Source organism: Rattus norvegicus, chromosome 20 (assembly GCF_036323735.1).
Source record: "Rattus norvegicus strain BN/NHsdMcwi chromosome 20, GRCr8, whole genome shotgun sequence".
In the NCBI taxonomy this organism is placed as follows: Eukaryota; Metazoa; Chordata; class Mammalia; order Rodentia; family Muridae; genus Rattus; species Rattus norvegicus.
Genome location: NC_086038.1, coordinates 10,898,414 through 10,922,151, shown reverse-complemented (window position 1 = coordinate 10,922,151; position 23,738 = coordinate 10,898,414). Strand labels below are relative to the sequence as shown.

The 23,738-nt window shown below is 47.7% G+C and overlaps 5 protein-coding genes and 1 non-coding gene across 7 annotated transcripts in view; 5 read left to right on the top strand and 1 right to left on the bottom strand.

Moving 5' to 3' along the window:
* Positions 1–23,738, top strand: part of Tspear (thrombospondin-type laminin G domain and EAR repeats) — a 172,921-nt gene that overhangs the window by 22,134 nt on the left and 127,049 nt on the right. The window lies entirely within an intron of this gene.
* Positions 288–887, top strand: Krtap12-2l1 (keratin associated protein 12-2 like 1). Its single transcript, NM_001402109.1, has one exon. The coding sequence runs from the start codon at positions 299–301 to the stop codon at positions 656–658; it is 360 nt and encodes a 119-aa protein (NP_001389038.1). The 5' UTR covers positions 288–298; the 3' UTR covers positions 659–887.
* Krtap12-1 (keratin associated protein 12-1) lies at positions 4,600–5,209 on the top strand. The gene has a single exon (NM_001271304.2). The coding sequence runs from the start codon at positions 4,639–4,641 to the stop codon at positions 4,969–4,971; it is 333 nt and encodes a 110-aa protein (NP_001258233.1). The 5' UTR covers positions 4,600–4,638; the 3' UTR covers positions 4,972–5,209.
* Positions 11,867–12,199, top strand: Krtap12-4 (keratin associated protein 12-4). The gene has a single exon (NM_001402162.1). The coding sequence runs from the start codon at positions 11,867–11,869 to the stop codon at positions 12,197–12,199; it is 333 nt and encodes a 110-aa protein (NP_001389091.1).
* Krtap12-2 (keratin associated protein 12-2) lies at positions 17,798–18,127 on the top strand. The gene has a single exon (NM_001402163.1). It carries the CDS (start codon positions 17,798–17,800, stop codon positions 18,125–18,127), a length of 330 nt encoding a protein of 109 aa, NP_001389092.1.
* LOC120099044 (U6 spliceosomal RNA) lies at positions 20,373–20,476 on the bottom strand. The gene has a single exon (XR_005497868.1). It is a non-coding gene; the product is annotated as a U6 spliceosomal RNA (small nuclear RNA).

The window sequence follows — 23,738 nt, the reverse complement described above, 5'->3', positions numbered from 1 at the left end:
GGATTCTTGGAGCACTAGGATCTCATGTACAGAAACAGGAAGTGATGGAACTTGGTAGACTCCAGATGGCCCCAGGGGAGATGGGAACCCAGACTCAGCAGGAGATGGAGCAGGTATAATTAGCCACAAAACTGAGGACAAACAAGTCAGGAACAAAGCTAACCTGGGAGGTCAGAGGAAGCAAATAAGGAAGACCAGATGCATTCTGGGTAGTTGGAACACTGAGCTGGGTATAAAAGCCACCCCCGGATGGAGCTCCAGATATCCTCACCTTCCTCCAGACCAGCCAGCCTCCACCATGTGTCACACCAGCTGCTCTTCAGGGTGCCAGCCCTCCTGCTGTGTGTCCAGCCCCTGCCAGCCCTCCTGCTGTGTGTCCAGCCCCTGCCAGCCATCCTGCTATGTGTCCAGCCCCTGCCAGTCAGCTTGCTGCAGGCCTGCTGTATGCATTCCTGTGAGATACCAGGCAGCCTGCTGTGTTCCTGTGAGCTGCAGGCCCACTGTGTGCATGGCTCCCTCATGCCAGTCCTCTTTGTGCGTGCCCGTGAGCTGCCGGCCAGTCTGTGTGACCTCCTCCTGCCAGTCCTCTGGATGCTGCCAACCATCCTGCCCAACTGTGGTCTGCAGACCTGTGATCTGCAACCCCTCCTGCTGCTGACCAGTGTCTCTAAACTAGGGATTGCCATCATAGACAGGACACATCTATTCACATCCATCTCTATCCTCTGTGACTGTGGCAAGAGGAAGGCAGGCAAACATACCCAGCCCGCTGTGGAATGGGGAAGAGAATGCAGAATGACCCAGATTCTGCCCTGCCTTTCTCTAAGGATGTCCTACCTCCAGCATCCTCTTACTCCCTGTAACCAATAAAGTAGCATCTCCAGTCAGCTCTGTATGTCTGTCCTGATTCCTATCTGTCTTCTTGATTGCTTTAGTATACAAAAGTGTGCATTATCAGTGCTGTCTACAATCCAGCCTCTCTGTGATTCTTCAATAGCTGGAATGCAGGACAGAGGACATGGCCTTATAAAGTAGATGTCATATGTGGTCATATCCCTGTCTTGTCTGTCTGCCATCAAGCCTATGGCTCCAGCAATGTCCCCACTGTGTCTTGTGAGTCTCCATCCTGCCTCTCTGGCTCTGTAGCAGGGGACACATAGATAGGTATTCACTGACTAGTTTGTCCAGAGCTATGTTTCCCTCTTCTCTTGTTATATCCTATGCCATGAATCCTGGTGACTTTCTTCCTGCCTGGAAGCTTTTATAAGCTGGATCTTGGTTCTGTGACCCGAACCCGTCACACCCACCACCCCTGTGGCACATCTGCCCATTTGTTCTTGAATGATGATCAGATGTAATAATCACTTCATATCACTTCCCATGCAGACACCAGATACATCCTCCAAGTTTCACCCATGACTTGATGGAGCTGCTTCTAGAGTCACACCCATGTTCTGTGTTTTCAGTGAATCAAGTGAGCTGTGTCCATGCTTCAAAGTCATGATGCAGATATACCAGGGTTTACACTTTCCTTGTATAGTGTTGGTTACAGTCCTCTATCTCTCCCTAGTCTCCTATAGTCTGTTGAGCTCATTTCTTGGAGAATAGCAGGTGTGTGGTTCCTGTACTCTGCTAAAGCCCTGCACGCTGTCCCATACCAGTCCCTCTGTGAGCTGCCCACTGCTGCCCAGCTTGCTGATGCATGGGTTATAAGAGTTATTTTATTACCCAGATGCCCAGGTTGTCAAGGACATGCTGTGTTGCTTAAATGATAGATATGTATGAAACTAAATCAGAGATAGAAGCAGTCACCATGGGCTAATAGTCTTGAACACACACACCCTGCTTCATGTGCACACTTGGGCCAGTGCACACACAATCATGCACGCATACACTCTTAGACCCACTCATATGCACTCAGAATCATACAGTGAAATGTACCACACACAGAGAAGTCTGCTGGGGCATATGTATTCAGGCACCCACAACACACACACACACACACACACACACACACACAAACACACACACACAAACACACACACAAACACACACACACACACTCCCTCATACATATCCACATTTTATGAAACATCTGTATACATCCACATAGCCTCGTGTACTCCACACTCACACGTGTGTAGATTCTGGTGTCTCACTGCAAGGTGAAACTAGGTCCAGAGCCTGAGAAATAGATCCTCTGATAATTAATAGTGTATGTCAACTTGACTAGATCTATAATGTATAAGAGACATCCCTGGGCATGCCTGTGAAAGATTATATATATATATATATATATATATATATATATATATATATATATATATATATATATATATATATATATATCTCCAGCCTAAGTGTGGGTGGCACCAACCCATGGGCTGGGGTTCTGAAGGAGAGAGCTGAGCAAAGCATTCTTTCCTCTCTCTGCTTGATTGACATTGCAATGTGACCAGCTGCCATGACTTCCTCCCCACGACAGACTTCATCTCCTCGAACCCTAAAGTGAAATAATGCCTTCCTCCCTTAAATTGATTCCTGTTGGCCATCTTGTCATGGCTACAAGAAAGTGACTACAAAAATATCTGGAACCTTTTGTTGCCACCAACACTAATGTGGTCTGCAGGCCTGTCCAGCCCTTGTGTGTTTATTTTTCTTACCACTGTGACAAACCCAGGAAAGAACAACTTGGCTCTTGTTCTCATGCTGAGCCTTGGAAGGGTGGGGCCTGGCTGATTTCTTATAACTGCAGTGTGCCAAGTGGCTTCCCTGTAACAATCACCCTCTCCTTGGACACAGCATTCTACCTGCTCCTGTTCTGGCCAGGCTGCTTAATTTCCACCTCCTGCTTTTCTTTTCTAAACCTTAATTCTTATTATATATCTGTCTAAAAGCAGCCAGCAATAGCCAAGTCCTAAGAGGCAGGTTCAGAACATGAGAAAGGGGAAAGTGGATGAGGACTGCAAACATTTCTTCCTTTGGGCAGAGGTCTGCTTTTGTTCGATGTCAGGAGAAAAGAATGACAAGAGGAACAGGAAAGAGGAATTTGGTGTGCTTCTGCCCCACCAGGAAGGGGAATTGACTTACCTCCTGACTCTACCTGGTCATGATAGATGGTTCTCACCTAGGCTTGGGATGGTGACAATCCTAGTATTTAAGGGACTAGAGAGCTTGGCAGCAGGTAGAGGTGCCATAGGGGAGGACCCTGCAGAGCAACATGAGGCAGGAGGGATGGCAGCACCTATAGAAATGGAAATTCAGAGCCTCAGCCAGCTTGCAGGAGGTAGCAACAGGGCACAAGGATCTCCAGGCAGTAGTGGTCCCCATAGTCTTGGCGTGGGTAGTAGTCAGTTGGGAAGAAGCTGAGAAGCAGCCTGGGGAGCCGATCATGTAGCACCTGGGGGTGGGGCTGGAGTGGGGGTTGGGCAGAGGAAGGAATGGGTCAACAGAGAGCTTTTCTGGGTAGTGAGTGACCACACATGGAAATACAGTCCTGTATACATATGTATGCATTTACACTCAGATATTCGTGCATACACAAACTCTGAAACACATGTGCATTTAAGTGTAGCTGGACTTTTGGGCACTTTATGAATTCCCTTTATCTACCTCCCTATTCCACCCTTATCCCTTTTGACCCCCAACACTAGTTAGGAGAGAAAGAAGGTTAGTAGGGAAAGGGGTTGTCGATATCATTAGACTCCTTCCTGCTGATTAGGGGTATTGAATTCCTTGGAGCAATCTTGATCTTCATCATCAGGATATCTCTGCCCAATAACAGTAGCAGCAGCCATAGCCATAGCTCTTTCATTAATATACCCTCTGAAGAGTCCCCAGAATTCCAAATGTCATACATTTGCAGAAACTGCTACAGAAGGCAAAATCACTCCCATGCTAGAGCATGAGGCAGATCATAGTCAGCTGCTGTGGACAATCAAAAGCAGTTTCATATCCCATACCCAGAATTAAAACAAAAATCGTATTCTTATAACACTGCTGTGTTTTTAAAGAAACCAAAATTCTCACTACATTTAAGCACTTGTACATGATCATAGCTCTCTCTCTCTCTCTCTCTCTCTCTCTCTCTCTCTCTCTCTCTCTCTCTCTCACACACACACACACACACACACACACCACCCCACGCTGATTCACAGCTGTTCTCCATGCCCTTCCTGTCTGCTGTCTGACCTCATCCCTGAGTCATGCTCTATCAGGAGGAACTCCCTGTGTTCGGTCTTCCACTTTCTGCAAACCCTTGCCAACCCTAGGAGAAGTCTAGGGTTGAGAACCATTTTGCCATATGGAGGGATATCTGGTCTCCTGGATCTTTGTGGTGTCACGAGATCTTTGTGGTATTCCAGCTTTGGAAGGGTAACAGAGCAAATCTGACTTGAGATGATGCTTGGAAAGTCTAGGAGTAGAAGGAGCTTGGAGAATGTATAATTAGCCACAAAGCCAAGAGCAAAACAAAAACAGAAACACAGACACAACAAAGCCAACCTGGGAGGTCAGAGGAAGCAAACAAGGAAGACCAGATGCATTCTGGGAGGACAGTGCACTGGGCTGGGTATAAAAGCCACCCTGGGAAGGAGCTCCAGTCATCCTTACAATCCTCCAGACAAGCCACCCTCCACCATGTGTCACACCAGCTGCTCTTCAGGGTGCCAGCCCTCCTGCTGTGTGTCCAGCCCCTGCCAGCCCTCCTGCTGTGTGTCCAGCCCCTGCCAGTCATCCTGCTGCAGGCCTGCTATATGCATTCCTGTGAGATACCAGATAGCCTGCTGTGTGCCTGTGAGCTGCAGGCCCACTGTGTGCATGGCTCCCTCATGCCAGTCCTCTGTGTGTGTACCCGTGAGCTGCCGACCAGTCTGTGTGACCTCCTCCTGTCAGTCATCTGGGTGCTGCCAGCCCTCCTGCCCCACCCTCGTCTGCAGGCCTGTCACCTGTAGCACCCCTTCCTGCTGTTGACCAGTGTCTCAAAATCAGCTGTAAATGGGACTCGGCTCTCCTCCCCTAGCTCCTGTCCAATGGCTGCTGGTTCAGCATGAGGCAGTTAGGAAGCCCTTCTGCCCACCCTGAGACTCTGTGAGAAGAACATGGAAGAATTATTTGGATTCCCCTCTCCTTGCCCTCTGGAAGGGCCCCCTGGCTCTAGGGATGTCTCTTGACTTTTAGTGCCAAATAAACCAGTTTCACCAGTTCATCTCCACATGTTTGTCCTGTTTCCTGTTTGTCTTTCTTTGCTGCTCTTAGACCAGAAAAGGTCAAGGCTTCTTGTGATCCACTGTCACAGTATTCCTCGAGGTGTGGGGCACAGAAGGAGGGTGTGGCCCAATTAATTGAATGTGGCCAGATCGTTATGTGGCACTAGAGCATGTCCCTTCCATAGACTCATCCTCTCTCATGCTTCTTCCTCCCCTTCGGAATGCCTCTGCTCCAAGAGCTTCCTGACTGGAGAATGCTCATCAGCCAGCTCTTCCTGTCTGGTGATGTTTTCTACTGGGAGTCATGGTGACTTTTCTTACCACAGGGATGAATGCTGGAATCTGAGATGTGGATTCTGTTGATACCCTCTTCCACCCTCTCATTGCTGGTCCCCAGGTCCCTGTTCTCTAGTGACTGGTGATCTGTCATATGTAATTAACACACAGTCAACACAAGCTGAGCCCATCATCTTGTGAGACCAGCACTCAGGGCAGCATCTTCCGCAGTTGTGTGTACAGAAGAGCTTTGTGCTTTGAATGAACGAATTTCCGTGTTCCTCAGGTGTGAGCTTTCAAGGTCAAGTTCCCTTTGGGTCTTCTGCACAGTGTTGGGGACCATCCTTACATTTCTAGTGGCTTGCTTCACCCATGGCACCTTACCATGTCACGTGATCATTCCCTGTAGAGGTTCCTGGGCTGGGCAGGCCTGAGGGGCTCCAGTTTTGCTGTGGTGTCAGGCCTTGTCCTGGACCAGTCTCTCTGTAGAGATTTTACTGCTGGCTGTTGCATGCTCCAGGCTTTTCCTTGACATCCGTAGATGAGATGAAATGAGAATTGCAAAGGATTTTATACCCTAACAACCAAGGTGGCCCGTGACTCACTGTGTACTTTAAATGCGCGCTGTGGATGGATCTGGGTTAGAAAGGAACGAGTCAGCGTGAATGAACCATCCCTAATATGCACACTCTCAGCACACACAGGCTTATACATACATGCATCCTTGAATATTCATGCACACTCACATCTCTGGTCTCTCAAGCAGGAGGTGACATTGGGTTCAGAGCCAGAGGTGAGGAGGGTTTGTATGTTACCACCCCTTCTGCTGGAAGGCACGGAGCTCAGACTGACTCCTTACCCCTTTGGCGTTACTTATTTTTTTGCACTGATAATATCAAAACAGAACAACTAAAAAAATAAAGAAACTATTTTGGCTCACGGGTTTAGAATGCTCACTCCATTGTGGACAGAGGGGAGAAGTTCATATCTTGGTGGTTAGGGATCTGTGAGGCAGAAGTGAGGGTTCCTCTGCTGTCTTCTCTTTCCTGCTTTCATTCACTTCAGTTCCCAGCCTATGGGATGGCGTCACCCCCCTTCAGAGAGGCTATTTTTTACTTCAATGATTCCTGGCTAGAAAAACCTTCACAGTCGTGTCCAGTGGCTTGCCTCAGTCTCCCACAAGAGCCTAAAGCCAGCGAAGTTGTTCAGTGAAGGCTAACATTCAAAGTCAACTTGACAATCAAATGCCTCACTTTAAATCAGAACTTGCACCCCTGGCTCCCCAAGTTCATATCCATCCCATGGTGAAAAAAAAAAAAAAAAGAAAAACAAACCCATCCATTCTGTCTGTGGTTTCTTGTGGCCTTAACATTTTCAACCCAGCTCAAAAGTTAAGTTTAGTAGTTCAAGGAAAATTACCATTTAAAAATAATTCCCACATATTCTTTGACGACTTTATGTATGTGTTTTGCTCATTTTACTCCCATTTCTCTCTCACATGCCTTCCCGGCCCCGCTCCATTCTTCCTAACAAGCTCCTCTCCTACTCTCTTGAATGACCCCCTGCGTTTAATCAGGCTTGCTTGAGCATGTGCAGGGCTGTAGAACGATGTACTGACTTGCAGAACTTATCTAAGTGGCTACCTTCCTGAAGAAAATGACTCCTCCTCCCCTAGCAGCCAATCACAGTCAATGGCTCCCAGGTTGAGGGCGGGGCCTCTCACACTCCTCCCCCAACCGAGCTGGAAGAGTGACACGTTTGGTTTTGTCCAGGTAATCACTCAGTGGCTGTGAGGTCGTGAGTGCCACAGCTCTGGTATGTCTGGAAGACTCTTCCCTATCTTCTGGCTTTTGCATTTGTACCTCTCCATCTTCTCTCCCCCATAGTTCCCTGAGCCTTTGAGAAGAGGGATTATACATGTCTCATCTGGAGCTGAGCAATCTGTCCCTTATTCTTAGCACTTTGACCACTCGTGGGTTTTTGTATTCACTGCTCCCTACTGCAAAAAGAAACTACTCAGGGTAAGGCTGAGAACAGCATCCACCCAATGGGTATAAACATAGCCATATGGAAGGCACTTTGATGGCCTTTCCATTTATAAAAGCGACACTAGCAGGTTTCCTTAATGTAAACTCTTGGCTGTGAGTCCCTATAACATCAAAATCAAATGATATGGCTTACAACATTAATGCCAGAGTACACAACTCCACACAATGCCAGAAGGACAAACGGGGCATAGAAAGGAGAAAAGCAACCAGAGCTCCACAGGATTGATGTCAGACCTAGAGCACAATGCTGGACATCCGTGATAGGCAGTGTTTTGATGTGACCTCACATGGCCTTGGGCTGCCTCATTCACAGTCCTGGCTGGTTGGAATCCCTGACCCCCCCTTTTTATACATATGAGTGGTCTATCTGCATATATGCCTGCATTCCAGAAGAAGGCATCAGATCCCATTACAGATGATTGTGAGCCACTGTGTGGGTGCTGCAATCGAATTCAGGACCTCTGGGAGAGAGGCCAGTGCGCTTGTCTCTCTAGCTCTTGGTTCTCTCTCTCTCTCTCTCTCTCTCTCTCTCTCTTTCTCTCTCTCTCTCTCCCTCCCTCCTTCCCTCCCTCCCTCCCTCCCTCCCTCCCTCCCTCCCTCTCTTGTTTTTTAAGACAGGGTTCCTCTGTGTAGCCCTGGCTGTCCTAGAACTCATTTTGTAGACCAGGCAGACCTCGAACTCAGAGATCTGCTTGACTCTGCCTCCCAAGTTCTGAGATAAAGGCGTGCACCGCACTGCCCATCAAGATGGCTCTACCCTTTGTGTGTGGCTTTCCTTGGCAGATGCCCCATGTACTTGATGCCTCTAATGCTGTTGGGTCTCCACTGTAGCCCAGAGTTCACAATCCCCTCTCAAGGACTCCTCACAGATATCCTAAATTTACTATACATTTTCTGACTCTTCAAGCTTTTCTCAAAAAATGTAGATATAGGGCTCTATTGTTGTGATAGAGTCATGGCTCACATCTGGACAGACCATACCAGGCCAACATGGTCCCAAAGTGGAAGAGGTTTATTGAGGATGACAGAGACAAGACAGAGAAAAGAGAGGAAAAAAGAGGAAGGGGGCAGAAAGAGCCTACCTTTTATTTAAACTCTAATGTAGCTGCCCCCAGGTGAAGGTAGAAGTTGGACCAAATTATGCTGGGAATGTATGGCTGTTGCCATGGCAACAGATGCACAGGTCCTTGTCGCCTGCAGGTCACATCACTGCTGGAGGTGAAAGTGGTTCTTGGTACCAACATTCATGACCAGAGAGGTCTTGCATACAACATACTTGCAAGACTAGCATCATTGGGATAACATTGGGGTGTGGTGCCAGGTTGAATATTAGCTGGGCCCTATAAATCATGGCTGCAGTAGCATATGAGGGCTTGGTATAGGGAAAAAGCACTTCCATGGTAATCTGAACATGGATAGGGCATCCTTGAGGCCCCCTCTTCTCAATGGAGAGTCCTTCAAATGAGCTTTCAAAGTTTCATCCTGGTACCCATGACGGGAGAGAATGTCAGTTGGTTATCACCTTAGGGTAAGAGGTTAATGATTTTGTTTTGGTTTGTTTTTCCCTTTAGATAGTTAAGTTTTATTGTGGGAGCTTGAGAGTCAGGATGGTGGGGCAGTGGGTGGAGAGTTCCACTTGGATGAGCCCATGGGAAGCTACTCAGATCAGGACATCCTCAAGCAGCCGAGACCTTTCATCTGAATCAAGACCACCAAGAAAACAGGGGCCACCGAGAGGCACTGCGTCATGATTACAAAGCCAATCCAGGATCCCACCAGTCAGCCAGCCGCAGGACCCAAAGAGCCACGTGAATGGAGAAGTTGCTAGCTGACAGATCATAAAGATGGCCGGTGCTAACCTAACCTACTGTGCTCCAGAGGTGTGTGTGGGCCATGTAGAGGGACGTGTTTTCATACTAGTCCATCCATACAGCAAAGCTCTAGATGTAGGTTCAGTTCTTGAAGATGCTTTGTAAGAGCATAGTTTGTGAAAGAATAGGTACATGAAAGGCGTCTCCAGTAGGCACTTGATATAGGGGAATGAGTGACATATAGAAGATAGGTGCGCCTCTGTGTGTTCTCTGGATGTGAAGTCACATCATGGGCATGATGATGGGTACCCAGAAGTATAAGAACAGGAATGTGAAATTAGCTTCTCCTTAATGGTATTAGTCTCTTTAACATCCACATTCTGCTTGTCTATACTGTCAGTTTGCTCTCTTTCTGACTAGACCGGATGTTTTCCAAATCCTTCTGCTCTAATCTTTGTTTCCAATATTCACTGTAAATCTGGCTAAAACCAGCCAGTAATAACCACGCAACTGTCATGAATTTTCTTCACCAAAAATTTAAAAACCCGTTTAAAACAATGTTTCACACACAAAGAGAGCATGCATAATCTTTTCCCAGAATATCATACGAAGAATCTATAGTCTTGCTTCCATTATGGCCCCCGTCCCTTTAGGGAGTCTTTTAAGCACAAATTTTATTCTCTGTGTTTCTATTGGCATTCTGGTCTGAGTTCTAAGAGACTTGGAAGTTGTGGACAAGGAGAGTGTGTTGTTCAGGTTAAGCCTTGCTTAGAGAATTTTAGGGCTTTAATATTCCATAGCTCCAAACCCTGGCAAATTCCTTCCACAGATCAGTTCCAAATATCAAGGAGCCAAATGATTGGGTTTATTCACAGCAATGTCCTGATTTCTCTATTAGGACATAGCGTCAGTTTTTCTCTATTAGGTGTTTTTGCATTGCAGTGAATGATTATTTTAAAATGAACTTGAGAGGAGGGCTCTCGGTTTTAGAGTTCAGGACATTATTGTGGAGCAGAGCACTTTATATCCTAATGAATCAGGAAAAAGAGCCTGGAATTCTAGCACTTACCAACTCTTTCCTTTTTCCATGTTTACTCTGCCCTGATCCCTAGTCAATGGTACTCTCTGCTCTCTTTCTGCTGTTCCAGTGTTTTCCAGGGGGATGAGACATACTCAGAATATGATACAGAAAGAAGAGAAGATAGATGAAGCCCTTTCAGGCTTTACAGGATCACACTGAAGTGACTTCTAAGAGAGACAGTTCTCACCTGGGCTTATGACCCACAGCAGCAAAGCCAATGTTTGAAGGTCTTGAAAGGAGGAATTAAGGGGTTGGGGATTTAGCTCAGCGGTAGAGCGCTTGCCTAGCAAGCGCAAGGCCCTGGGTTCCAGTCCCCAGCTCCAGAAAAAAAAAAAAAAAAAAAAAGAAAGGAGGAATTAGTGGTAGACAGGGGGTCATAAAAGAAGGCATCAGGAATGGGCAGGGCAGGAGAGCAGGCAGCACCATGGGGATTGGTAGCTTACAGACTCCCAAGAGGCTAGCTGGCAAGGACAGACACAGGGCACAGGGTCTGTCCCAAAAGAACCACAGGGGGTCTGCAGCAGCAACAGCAACAGCAGGTCTCACAGCTGTGGGAAGGCAGCAGGCCATGTTGAGGTATCACAGAGGCATAGGACAAGAAGCAGGTGACACAGGTTGCACAGGTGGCAAGATGGTACAGGTAGCAGAGGTGATACAGGGGCATAGATGTCACAGGTGTCACAGATGGTAAGGTGGTACAGGTGGTATAGTTGTCACAGGTGGTACAGGTGGCACAGGGACACAGGTGTTACAAGTGGTAGAGGGGCACAGGTGGTACAGGGGCATAGGTGGCCCAGGTGGCACAGGTAGCTGGGACTGGGGAAGGCCTGGGTGGGGAAGAGAATAGATCTTTAGTGGCATACAGTCGAACATTGACATTTTACAGTCTTGGGCACACATGTGTAGTTACGCACACATTTACACTCACACATGCTCAAATTCTGAACCCCATATGTACACAAGCACGTTTACACACATACATACACGCACTGAAAGAAAGTCCTCCATGTCCTTGCTTCTTGATCCATTTGTGAATCATGAGAAGACACTCCCTGTGTTCAGCCTCCCTTCAAACCCTTTCCTAACCCTATGAGAAGTGGGATCTTTGTGGGTGTGTAAGGATTCTCATGCAGGGAGAACTTCTGGACCCATGGAACTTTGGGATCTCATGTGCAGAAACAGGAAGTGATGAAGCTTGGTAGACTCTTGAGAGATGGGAGCCCAGACTCAGCGGGAGCTGGAGCAGGTATAATTAGCCATGAAGCTGAGGGCAAACAAATCAGAAACACAGACAACAGCAAAGCTAACCTGGGAGGTTAGAGGAAGCAAATAAGGAAGACCAGATGCATTCTGGGTAATGGGAACACTGAGCTGGGTATAAAAGCCACCCTGGGAAGGAGCTCCAGATATCCTCACCTTCCTCCAGACCAGCCAGCCTCCACCATGTGTCACACCAGCTGTTCTTCAGGGTGCCAGCCCTCCTGCTGTGTGTCCAGCTCCTGCCAGCCCTCCTGCTATGTGTCCAGCCCCTGCCAGTCATCCTGCTGCAGGCCTGCTATATGCATTCCTGTGAGATACCAGGTAGCCTGCTGTGTACCTGTGAGCTGCAGACCCACTGTGTGTGTGACCCCCTCCTGCCAGTCCTCTGTGTGCATGCCCGTGAGCTGCCGGCCAGTCTGTGTGACCTCCTCCTGTCAGTCATCTGGGTGCTGCCAACCGTCCTGTCCCACCCTGGTCTGCAAACCTATCACCTGTAGCAACCCCTCTTGCTGCTGACCAGTTTCTCCAAACCAGCTGCTGCCAGATGGGACACACCTGTAGTCTCACAATCTGTTCAACTTGACCTCAATTTGGAGTTTGCAGAAGGTGGGAATCCTACCTGTCCCACCCGGAACCTTGGAGAACAGACTCCAAGGATCCGTAACTGCTGACCTCTTATGGACGTCCTGGCTGCAGGGAACCTCTCTAACTCTGTGTATCAAATAAACCAGTTTTTTGAGTTCAGCTGCACACGTCTCTCCTGTTTCATGCCTACCTTTCTGGCTCCTCTTGTATCAGGAAGGATGTAACGTTAATCAGTGGTCTCTATGATCCTTGGGAGATGAGGTGGCGTGGGGACATGGCCTGATTAGGTGGGTGTCTTCAGGTCCCTGAAATTCCCTGGCTCTTCCATAGCTGCCTCCTCTCCCCTCCCTCAGTTCTTCTTTTCCAGTACAATGGCCACATCGACCGCAGATACTCTGATTATCCCCCCGTTAGTTTTTCTGGTGCCATCTTGTTAATGCTGGGTCCTGGTGCCTTTTTCCTACAGGGCACTTCTCAAATGTCTGAATCTTAGTTATGCAACGTGATAGGCCCTGGAACACCTTCCCTTCAGGGGTCCACACGTGCCCATCTTTAATTGACAGGTGATCAATGATAGTGTAGCAAACACACAACACTTGTGGTGTAGAAGCTAGAGAGCCTTGCTAAGTTCTGCTGACTTCCAGGGGTGGTGGCTGCTTTGGTCACGTGGCCCTTGCTCATCTGCCAATGAGGAGAGTTGAATCTGTGCTCCATGTGCCTCAGACATGTACTTTGGAGGCCATGTCTTCGACAGGTTATTTCCTCCGTGTCCCACTGGTGACAGATCTCCCATTCTGATGTGTATCCTCATCCCTGGTCTCCTGCAGACTGATATAAGCAATAGACACGGAGACTCCCAGGGATGGACAAGGAACCCGATGCCTGCTGTGCCTGTGGCTCCTTTCTGCTCTGTCCCTCCCAGAACTCTCACTACTGCCTGTCCTGGATTACCTCTGTTTTCTTTATGTTGCAGGGTGGTGAAGGGGAGGAAGCAGAAAAAAATGGTTTGTAATTCAGCAGCCAAGAGGGTCTGTGATCCGTGTGTGGTTTAACTATGAGCTTTGAATAAAACTAGGCCAGACGTGGAGCCAGCCCCTTTGTTCTCCATATCACCGATGTTCTAGACACAGAAAAATAAGACCCACATTATTCTCTGCCATCACATACACGTAGGATCTAGATTCTAGTTCCAGGAAGAGTCCCCGTTCCCATCTGAAACCTCATTGGCTCAGGCTTCCTGTCTGAATTTCCACTCGCTTCTTTGTCTTCTGAGAACCCACTAGGGCTCCCCTTAAAGCCCTGCTTACCGCTTTCTGGAGCTTCTAGAACCCACCTCTCTGAACTCTGACATATCCTGTCCCCACCCTGTGTCAAGGGCCTAAAAAATCCCACAGACAAAGATTAGCCACAGCAACTTCCCACCTTTCTCGCAACACGTTCCACATTCATTAGTTTTGCGTTGTGGTGGCAGAGAACCAAACAGGACAGTGTAAAAGGAGGAAGGACTTTTCCTGGCTCATGGCTTCAGGGCATTCAGTCCTTCCCAGTAGAGCAGAGCTGGAAATTAAAAGAAAAGAGAATGCTAACCCTTATCTGACTTTGTCCTTTGTTTCCTCTTCTGGGCTCTCAGTCTGGGATGGGCGTTGCCTCATTCAAGTAGGATCTACCTTCTCTGTTCATTCTCTGTGAAACCGCCCCCCACAGACGTGCCTTGAGAGATGCCCCAGTCTCCAAGGTGATTCTAGACTCAGTCAGGTTGACAATGGAGATGAACCTCCAAACCTTCCCTCTATGGCATGGGCCCCGAGAATTGACCCAGGCTCCTTCTGTTGCTTCTGCGTACCCCAAGGAGTAAATCCTAGGAAGCAAGTTCAGAATGTGAGAAAACAGGAATGGAGGTGTGTTGTAAAAAATCTAGTCTCAGTTGGGCAGGTTTCTACTCTACCTTGATTATCCAGCTCCTGCATAAAAGACACACAACTTTTATATTTTTAAGCATTATTTATTTATTATATATAGTGTTTTGCCTGCATGCCAAAAGAGGGCACCAGATCTCATTATAGATGGATATAAGCTACCATGTGGTTGCTGGGAATTGACCTCAGGACCTCTGGAAGAGCAGTCAGTGCTCTTAACCTCTTAGCCATCTTTCCAGCCTAACATATATATATGTTATATATATATATATGTTCTTTCTTTCGGAGCTGGGGACCGAACCCAGGGCCTTGCGCTTCCTAGGTAAGCGCTCTACCACTGAGCTGAATCCCCAGCCCAACCTTTATATTTTTAATAAGCCTTTAATGTGCTAGAACTGGGCAGGTATCTATCCTCTATGCTATTATGTCTAATTCTCCATCAGTAACCCTGAATTATATATAACTTGCCATGTTTCATCTGGGCAGCTCTTAACTCCAATTGGCTGGCTCACAGCCATATTTTCATGACTCACCTACCCCACAGTGTCTTCTCTCTCCATCTTCTCCTCTCTACTCGTGGTGGTCTCCTCCTCAGACCCCTAAGCCTGGGAACCGAAACCCCATCTACCTCTGTTCTTCATTCAACCAATAGTTTTAAATAAAGGACCAAAGTCACATAGCATCACTTTGTGTCCATGAGGATTCTCTTGTCCCCAGGAATCAGGGCCAGTATTTTGTATTACACTATATAGCAGCAGACCAAACCTCAGAAGAGTGAGAATTGGACCTTTTAGAGGGGAAAGACAATTCTCTCAAAAGTCACACACAAGCGAGGATAAAAGAGAAAGAAGATTTAGGGGGGCACCTCCACCCAACCATGCAGGAGGTTCAGGGAGAGATGAGACTTGCTACTTCAATAGGATCATGGTGTTGGCTAGGAGGGACAGCTCTCACCTGTGCTTTGGAGGTAACCAGAGAAACTGGTTCAGTATTTGAGGTATTCGATAGCAAGGAATAATAGAATGTAGTGATGCCTCAGGAGAGGATCCTGAGGATTAGGGACAAGAGGCCTGGTGCAGGGCAGCTCATATGTATGATGGGCCTGAGGCTCACTGTCTGGGAGAATCTTGGCATGGGTCAGCGAGACATGTGGGAGGCCTGCTTACAGATGGCAGCCACACAGGGGCTGTCCCATCAGAGGCACACATGGACTTCAGTGGCAGAAGAAAACCTCATTTCCCTGATTCGGGTAGAAGATAGCAGGGATATAGCACAGAGAAGCAAGGTGGGGTGACAAGTTGTCCAGATCAGCTTGTTGGTACACGATGGTTGGGTCTCAGTGGGGGCTGAGAGAGAAGAAGGGACACATTTCCAGAGGGCATTTCTGAGTCACATGTGGCTGTACATGGTGATATAGCACACCTCACACTCAGACACACATAAGAAGCCCAATGTCTGACACTTTGGGGCACACTGTGATAGCAATCTTCATTGTCATCTTTACCAGACTTAGAACTTTCTAAGGGACATATCACTGGGCTTATCTGTGAAAGTATCCAGAGAAGTTTAACTGAGGAGGAAAGAAAGATCCGCTGTTGTTTGGTTTTGGACCTGGGACAAAGGACTGGGTGCATATTTTACATACAATAGCAGACATGGCCTCCAGGTTCTCCCAGCATCCCTCAGTCCCTACCTAGCATACCCTGCCCCCAACCCTGAACTTTCCAGCCTAGGGGCTGGTCTGCCCTTCCCCCAGGAGCTCCTTCATATATAATCCAGATATTTTGGTCTTCTTTTCTTTCTTTTCCTCTCTTTCTGCATTCGACCCCTTTTCTCTCTTTCTCTCTTCCTTCCCTACCTTCCCCCTTTGCCCATGGTGACTTCCCTGGCCTTTGTCCTTGGGGCCAGTGAACTCACCCACCAGAGAGCAGCTTTACTATAAACCTGTCTTTAATATAATCCAATCTGGTTTGAGTTGGCTCATTTCACCAAAGGTGGAGAAATAACCTAGCACTTGTTACTTTTCTGCTGCTGTGGTAAAACACCATGACCAAGAGAATTTATTGAAGGGCCAGTTTATTTTGTCTTACAATTCCAGAGAGCTGAATGTCTACCAGGCAGACATGATGGCAGGTAGGCTAGCTGACAGGAGCAGGCACCTGAGAGCTCATGTCTTCAAATGTAAGCACGAAACAGAGAGAGCACATTGGAAGTGGCACAAGGCTTTTAGATTGCCAAGCCTGCCCCAATGACACAAGTCCTCCAGTAAAGCTGTGCCTCCTCATAATCTCTCAGAACAGCACCGCTAACTGGAGACCAAGTGTTAAATGCCTGAGCCTATGCGGGAGCTGTTTAGCTATTTGCACCAAGCATCTTGTTCCAGCAACCAGAAAACACTAAGACAGAGAATGAATATGCAAAGAAGACCAACAATGTTCTAGACTGTTGGGACACTGGGCTGTGAATAAAAGCCACCTTCAGAAGGAGCTCCAGGCATTCCCACCATTCTCCAGCACCAACCAGTTAAATCCTACCATCTGGTGCAGGGTCCTTTGGAATGAAGAAGCTCTGAGCTTAGAGCAGCCGTCAAATGCTGCATACAGAGTTGAATGGACCTTTGTATATGAGTGTGTGACAACAGAACTCCAATAAAAGGCAGACACTAAAGTCTGCTCATGCAGCTTTAGAGCAGAATATGGATTCATCAGGAACTATGTTATCGTGATAGAATCTGACAAAAAAAAAAAAAAAGGTATGTTTTCTGCCCACATCGAAAAAAAGAAAGGAAGAAAGAAAGAAAAAACTCTAAAAAATTGGAGTTAAAGTATCATGGGCATTTGGAAGGAGAAAACCTGAACAGGAGATGTACTCCCCTGCTCCAAAACCACCTAGGCAATTTATCCTCAGGTTCTCCCACTAAAGCACACAGAGACTTTGGCAGCTGTGGCAGGATAGGCTATACTACCTCATGTGCAGATAACATGGCAAATTGTCATGTGTCACGTAGGCTTGCAAAAAAAAAAAAAAACAAAAGTTGTGGGGTTTACAGTTTACAAAGGCTCTCTGGAAGGTTCCAGAAAGTCTCTAAGGTTGCGGGGTTGGATTCCCTAGGTCTACTGAAAATTTTGTCCTGTGAAGTTGTCAAGGTGAAACCTAAATTTCAATAGAGACCTCAGGATGCTGAAGATGTATGGACTCTGGGGTGTCCATTGTCAAAAGTTCCAGGTACGGAGTTGAACCTTCCTAAAGAGAGAGGCTCCATGCTGTGCTGAATGCAGAGGCTGTGGGATGGGTGTACCCAAAGTTGTTGGAGCCCAGATGTGTCCATCATGAGTCCCAGATGCCTGATACTGAGCTTCAGGATTTGGTGTTTGTTCCTTTTGCCCTAGTACCTTCTCTAGGAACTTTGAGGAGAAGCAATTAGCCACAGAGCAAAGGGCAAACAAAAACAGAAACATATACAGCAGCTAAGTTAGCACTGGAGACAGAACAGGAAGCAAACAAGAAGCCCAGCTGCATTCTGAGTGGTTGAGTCAATGTGCCAGGTATAAAGGCTGCCCTGGGGAAGGAGCCCCAGACATCCCCAACTTCCTCCTGACTGCCAGACTCCACCATGTGTCACACCAGCTGCTCCTTGGGCTGTCAGCCATCCTGCTGTGTGTCCAGCTCCTGCCAGCCCTCCTGCTGTGTGTCCAGCCCTTGCCAGTCAGCCTGCTGCAGGCCTGCTGTGTGCATTCCTGTGAGGTACCAAGTGGCTTACTGTGTGCCTGTGAGCTGCAGGCCTACTGTGTGCACGGCCCCCTCCTGTCAGTCTTCTGTGTGCGTGCCTGTGAGCTGCCGGCCAGTCTGTGTGACCTCCTCCTGCCAGTCATCTGGATGCTGCCAGCCCTCTTGCCCCACTCTGGTCTGCAGACCTGTCACCTGCAACCCCTCCTGCTGCTGACCAGTGTCTCTAAAACGGCTACCTCAACTGAAGATGGATATTTTGGCCTATCCAGCACCATTCTTGACCATGGATCAGCACAAGGCAGATGCAAACTGTGCCCACTGCACCCTGGGAATGGGGAGAGCATGCAAACAATGAACCAAACCCTGTATCCTGGCTGCCTTTGAAGAATGTCCTGGGTGCAGGGTTCTTCTCTAAATAACCTGTGTGCCAATAAAAGCAGCTTTTCTAGTCAGACGCACATATCTGTCCTGCTTCCTGACTCTCTTGGTGATCAGAAGGGACTCAGGATCAGTGCTTCCTGTGATCCAGTCTCACATGGCTGAGGAGGTGGAGATGGGTGGAGGACGTGGTCTGGTGACGTAGACAGGTCCCTGCTGTGGCCCTGGAGAATGCGGTCCCTGCCACAGACTCACTGTCTCTCATGCCTCCTGTTTCAGTTGGCAGTAGTGGGTATGCAGTTTGTCTGGTCTCTCAGTTTTCTCTCCCGTGCCATCTTGTAATGCTGGGTCCTGGTGACTTTCTCCTACAGGGCACTTCTCAAATATTTGAATCTTAGTTATGCAACATGATAGGCCCCATAACACCTTCCCTTCAGAGGTTCACATGTGCCCATCTTTAATTGATGGGTGATCAACGATAATGTAGCAAACACACAACACTTGCAGCTTAGAAGCTAGGGAGCCTCATTATGTTCTGCTGACTTCCTGGGGCAGTGGCTGCTGCGGTCACATGGCTCTTGCTCATCCGCCAATGAGGAGAGTTGAGTCTGTGCTCCATGTGCCTCAGACATTTACTTTGGAGGCCACGTCTTTGTCAATGGAGTCTAAACTGGAGGCTATTTCCTCTGTGCAGCGTTGGTGACAGTTACCCATTTCCCATGTGCACCCTTAACAACGTTTCTCATACAGCGTGAGGTGGGAAGTTCACATGGGCATGCCTTTGGCTGGCAGCATCTGCTGTGCCTGTGGCTCTGTCCTGCCCTGTGGCTCTCACAGCTCTAACTGCTGCCTGCCCTGTATCATGTAGCTGTTTCCATTATGTTGTAGACTGGTGATGAGAAACAAGCAGGGAGAAAGAAAAGTTTATGAGTCAAGTCAGTAGCCAAGATGGTCTGTGTTCAGTGTGTGGTTTAAGAGAGAGAGAGAGAGAGAGAGAGAGAGAGAGAGAGAGAGAGAGAGAGAGAGAGAGAGAGAGAGAGAGATTGATTTAATTCTGGGAACTCTTGAGCCAGAAGTGAGGCAGATGTTAGGGGCTCACTGTCCCAAATGTGCACATACAGTTACACGTACCATCCCTCCAACACATGCATCCATCCCTTCAACATACATGTGGATGCATGTGAACCGAATACCTAGAGCCTCATGCACACATGCACTCCTCATAACACACGACACACATGTGTGCACACACAGATTGTCCTCATACTTGAGGACAGTATCCTTTGGTTCTCATACCTTATACACTCATACATTGGCATCTGTAGTGAGAGTTTTGGTTTCTTTAAAACACAGCTTTTTTTTTTTTCATTTTTATTAACTTGGGTATTTCTTATTTACGTTTCAATTGTTATTCCCTTTCCCGGTTTCCGGGCCAACATCCCCTAGCCCCTCCCCCTCTCCTTCTATGTGGGCTTCCCCTCCCCATCCTCCCCCCATTACCGCACTCCCTCCAACAATCACGTTCACTGCGGGGTTCAGTCTTGGCAGGACCAAGGGCTTCCCCTTCCACTGGTGTCCCTACTAGGCTATTTATTGCTACCTATGCGGTTGGAGCCCAGGGTCAGTCCATTTATAGTCTTTGGGTAGTGGCTTAGTCCCTGGAAGCTCTGGTTGCTTGGCATTGTTGTTCATATGGGGTCTTGAGCCCCTTCAAGCTCTTTCAGTCCTTTCTCTGATTCCTTCAACGGGGGTCCCGTTCTCAGTTCAGTGGTTTGCTGCTGGCATTCGCCTATGTATTTGCCGTATTCTGGCTGTGTCCCTCAGGAGAGATCTACATCCGGTTCCTGTCAGCCTGCACTTCTTTGCTTCATCCATCTTATCTAGTTTGGCGGCTGTATATGTATGGGCCACATGCAGGGCAGGCTCTGAATGGGTGTTCCTTCAGCCTCTGTTCTACATTTTGCCTCCCTATTCCCTCCCAAGGGTATTCTTGTTCCCCTTTTAAAGAAGGAGTGAAGCATTCACATTTTGGTCATCCTTCTTGAGTTTCATGTGTTCTGTGCATCTAGGGTAATTCGAGTAAAAATATGGAACGCTTCATGAATTTGCGTGTCATCCTTGCACAGGGGCCATGCAAATCTCTGTATCGTTCCAATTTCAGTATATGTGCTGCTGAAGTGAGCACGTGTTTTTTTTTTTAAGATTTATTTATTTTATATATATGAGTACACTGTCGCCATCTTCAGACACACCAGAAGAGGGCATCAGATCCCTTACAGATGGTTGGGAGCCACCATGTGGTTGCTGGGAATTGAACTCAGGACCTCTGGAAGAGCAGTCAGTGCCCCTAACTGCTGAGCCACTTGTCCATCCCCACAAAGTGCAGTTATGTTAAATGTCTATGTTTGTGTTTTGATCCCAGGTGTGGGATATGCAGTGGCTTCACTTTGTCCATTAACTCTGTGTGTGTGTGTGTGTGTGTGTGTGTGTGTGTGAGAGAGAGAGAGAGAGAGAGAGAGAGAGAGAGAGAGAGAGAGAGAGATTTAATTCTGGGAACTCTTGAGACTGGCATTAACTGCGAGAACCCCATGAGGCCTGTGGCTGCTGCTGCTCCCCTGCTGTTGTTGCATTTGCTATTGTGGATTGCCGGATATTCTGATAATGAAGGTTGGACTTGTCCTAAGGAACCAGACAACCCTAATCAGCAGGAAGTAGACTGTAGAGTTCTATGCCTCCTTTCCCCTCTAACCTTCTCTCTCATCTACCAAAGAGTTGGGGCTGGAAGGGATTAGGGCGACATAAGGGCCAGAAAGGAGGTAGAGGTATATGAACCCAATAAAATAATAAATACAACAAACAGGCATCAACTCTCCCTGCCTCGCCCCGCCCCCAGCAGTTGAACCTGATTCAGACGTGAGAGATTCAGGACCCCTGAGACCCTCTGCCTGCTCAGAGTACAGAGTCGAGACCCTGTTCAACCTCTCTCTTCTTCCCCAGCCTGGACCCATAGGCCTCTTCCATTACTGTGCCGAGACAGAGGTACTCCCCAAAGGACAGATTCTAGGGAACAGAATAAAGCAGGCAGGGTTTGAGATCCAGACACATGTACGCCTTGAGCGAAAGGTCCAGAAAGGGAGCGTAGTTTTTCAGAGCCAGGAAAGGCGCACAGAGGAACAGCCAGTGGGGCCCGGAAGGGTCTGAGCAGCGAATGTGGAGCTTGAGGGATGTGGTGTGGATGGTCAGGAGCCAGCAGGGGGCAGATGTAACCTATAAAGCCAGCTGGTAGTGAGTAGGCAATGGCAGGTCACCTGGACTGTTGGAACACTTGCTCCATGTCAGGGTTAGCTTCAGATATGGGCAGGTTGGGTTGCGGCTGTCAAGGCCAGGTGGATGGACACCCCTCTGCTTCTCCCTTCACTTTGAAACACCTTACTGTCCCATCAGGATGTGATCTGAGAAGGTCACTGAGTTAGTGGCTCTTGGTAGTCTGTGCAGTGACCCTGGTTCTGTGCCTGTTACTTCTGTGCCTTATCTTCCCAGTAGAACCAACCCTGCTCTGGGGTTTCTTGAGCCTTGTCCCTGCAACATGGAGGTTGGGACTTGTATATTGTGCCTCTGAAGGGCCCTGAGGCTGCGTTTCTGCTGAGTCCCTTCTCCCACCCAGCCTTCAGCCCAAGGATTTTATTCCCCACCAGTGGAACCGGCTCTTCACCCAGACAGCTCACGTTTTGCCCTCAGATAGACACAGCACTGAGGCATGTGTTTGCACATGACACAGGGGCTCTCCTGGATCTGGTCAGGGTTCCTAACTGGCCAGAGCAATTGGTATAAAGCTCTGTAAAGACATGGATATTAGCACAGGGATGACCACCCAAGCCAGGACACCTCAGTCTGTGAGAGGAGGCAGCGACAAATCACCAATGGGGGAGTGGGGCAGGGGTAGCAGTTTAATGAAAGGAAAAGAAAGATTCATTTATTTAACCAGACTGTCTCTGACCACCAAGTAATGACACCAAGACTTAGCTTTATTCATGTAGTTCAGACATTAGCTTAGGCTATTTCCCAAGTAGCTCATATAATCTAATTAACCCATTTATTCTAATCTGTGTTCTGCCACATGGCTGCTCCTTCCTCTCTATCTGGCTGTTAAATCTCCCAGCTCTAATTCTTTCCCAGAGTTCCCATCTCTACCTGGATGTCGCCTCCTTTCCTCCCATGCTTTGCTATAGGCTGTTCAGTTCATCTGGAGAAGATGTTTACAAAACACTGATATGGATGTTGCTTCATTAAAGTAACAATGTCAAAGTTCAGCCTGCACTCAGATCTGTGCCAGTTCAGAAATACAGCCTTGACCCAGTGCACACGAGATTTTTCCCAACACGAAAATGCCCATTAAGTAACTATATGAATGTCCTGCATTCTGTCTGGACTCTGTCACAAGTACTCACTTCTGCTATTGGAGTACCAAGCAGTGCGAGCCAACCTGTGGACAAGGAGCCAATGAAAGTTTATTACAAAACAGACAAAGGCCCAAATTAGCCTGATGATATCATAAAAGATTTGAAGCAAACAAACATAGCAAAAAAAAAATCTCTGTTTTTTACCTGAAGAGTCTAACCTTTTTATGTTTATTGTAATCACTGATATATTTGGATTTACTTCAGATTTCTTTTGCTCTGCCTTTCTACACTCCCTTCAAAAAACTACATTGTGTGTGCATGTGTCCATACCTGTGCACATGTATGTGTATGTGCTGACATGTATGTATATGTGTGTGCACATGTGTGTATGTGTATGTGTGTATTACACATGCTACATGTGTGTAGGTCAGAGGACAACTTAAAGGAGTTGGTTCTCTTCTACCGTGTGAGTCCTAGGGATTGAACTCAGGTTGTCAGGTTTGGTGGCAAGCTCTTACCTTAAATAAGCCACCTTGCCTGTCCCCTATATATCCTGTAAAATCCTTTCCATTTTCATTTACATTGACGCCATTTTGTTTTCTAATTTCAATTTCTGCCTTGGGTCAGAATCTCATGAACATTCATTCCTTCTGATGAGCTGTAAGATTTCAGCTGGAGCCTTTGTGTGATCTGGGCTGATGATCTCTGTTCTCCTTGTAGAGAAGATCAGGTGGCTTTCCCTTACCTGCAGTATCTAGGGCTCTGACTTGACCCATCTGTTTGTCAGCTTCTGAGGCCCTGTTCCTTTGGCTCCTAAAATCTTCCTCTCAACAGCTCAGTTTCCTTTGGTGTATCTGTTGCTGGCAGAGACCCCTTCTCTTTGCTTTAAGAAGTGGGAGTTGCTGGGAGCTCAAGCAGTGTTCTGGTAGCTGTACATGATTCCAGAAGTTCTATCTACAATATCTGGTCCTGCTGCTGCTCACTCTGTCCATGTCCTCTTGGGGCAAGAGTGCCTCCTGACTGCTGTGAGCACCCATCTCTCCAGAG